Source organism: Puntigrus tetrazona, chromosome 5, assembly GCF_018831695.1.
Source record: "Puntigrus tetrazona isolate hp1 chromosome 5, ASM1883169v1, whole genome shotgun sequence".
Lineage (NCBI taxonomy): Eukaryota > Metazoa > Chordata > Actinopteri > Cypriniformes > Cyprinidae > Puntigrus > Puntigrus tetrazona.
Genome location: NC_056703.1, coordinates 23,395,829 through 23,397,169, shown reverse-complemented (window position 1 = coordinate 23,397,169; position 1,341 = coordinate 23,395,829). Strand labels below are relative to the sequence as shown.

The following is a 1,341-nucleotide window of genomic DNA, read 5'->3' as shown; positions in this document are numbered from 1 at the left end:
AATCATTCTGACACAAAGGAACAACCTGTTTTATTTAGTAATTCCTTAAATAATTACGATGCAATATTAACATAATAATTTCTAATTTTCTTTGTATAATTAACTATATAAAGTTCACAAAGGGACGCTTTGTATTTATTAATGGTATTTAATTTTTTTATTTTAGTTTTTTGTAAAAGTATGTTTAATAATTTAACCTTTTAATTACTTGTTTGAATATTATTCTGTATTATGTAAATGTATAAAACATGAAATGAAAGGTGATGAACCTTTTTTTTTTCATAAAATGTGTGTTCTGCCGACAGGAGGGGACTTTCTAACCTTTCTGCGCACCGAGGGCCACAACCTGAAGACCAAGATGTTGATCAAGATGGCGGACAACGTGGCGTCTGGCATGGCGTACCTAGAAAGCAAGAAGTGCATTCATCGGTGAGAGGCGGACGGTGAAATAAAGACAAAGACGATGAAACCTCGTGACATGCGGCACAAGATCTTGGGCTCAATGCTGAGAAGCTATAGCAGATTCATAAAACTCTAGCAGACCTCCTAAAGAGCTCACAGCTGGTTTTTATTGAGTCTAATAAGTAGACTCTAGGTATTTGACTGTTATGGTTCAGTCTCTTTACCAGCGGTTTACGAGCAGTGCCCGATGGGAAGGTTTTGGGGTAATGAGCTGAGAGGAAATGAAACTTCACTGCTCCATCTGATAGTGGCCGTTCCTCTCATGCTCCAGTGTCTCCAGAGAGAATTGAGTTCCCATACGCTTTCTCTTTCTCTGTCTGTCATTCCTGTACTCTCCTTTTAGTACGTTTACTATTAACTATTTTAGTGCGACCCACAGTAAACGTGCCTGTTCTTCTCCCCCGTCTCCAGAGATCTGGCTGCCCGTAACTGTCTCGTGGGTGAGGAGAGCGTGGTGAAGATCAGTGATTTCGGTATGTCTCGTCAGGAGCAGGACGGGGTGTATTCTGCTACAGGAGGAATGAAGCAGATCCCAGTTAAATGGACCGCACCAGAGGCCCTCAATTATGGTAATAGTCGGCCGTGGCTTGCCAGATCAAATGCCAGAAATATTTCTGAGATAATACGTTATTATTTCAAGAATTTACTGTCACATTTGTGTATTTGTGCAAGTAAACATAACACTTCATTCTTTTGTTAGTGTGTGTTTTTGGTTAATATTTCAAAATTATATAACAATAATAATATTACTACTACTTATTATTATTAAATAAACGTAATAAAATACAAATAAATATTACATTAAAAAGCAAAGAAGTTATTATATTAAATTATTGTTAATAAATGATTACTAATTAAAATAGCACTAATAATAATTGT

The 1,341-nt window shown here is 36.5% G+C and overlaps 1 protein-coding gene across 2 annotated transcripts in view; it reads left to right on the top strand.

Annotated features, from left to right (window-relative positions):
• Nucleotides 1–1,341, top strand: part of LOC122345314 (tyrosine-protein kinase Fer-like) — a 16,989-nt gene that overhangs the window by 13,983 nt on the left and 1,665 nt on the right. Inside the window, exons 15-16 of one of the 2 annotated variants that reach the window (XM_043239346.1) lie at nt 306–429; nt 874–1,031. In XM_043239346.1, the coding sequence (XP_043095281.1) occupies nt 306–429; nt 874–1,031 (282 nt within the window). The remainder of the gene's footprint in view (nt 1–305; nt 430–873; nt 1,032–1,341) is intronic. The other variant, XM_043239345.1, reaches the window with a different exon arrangement.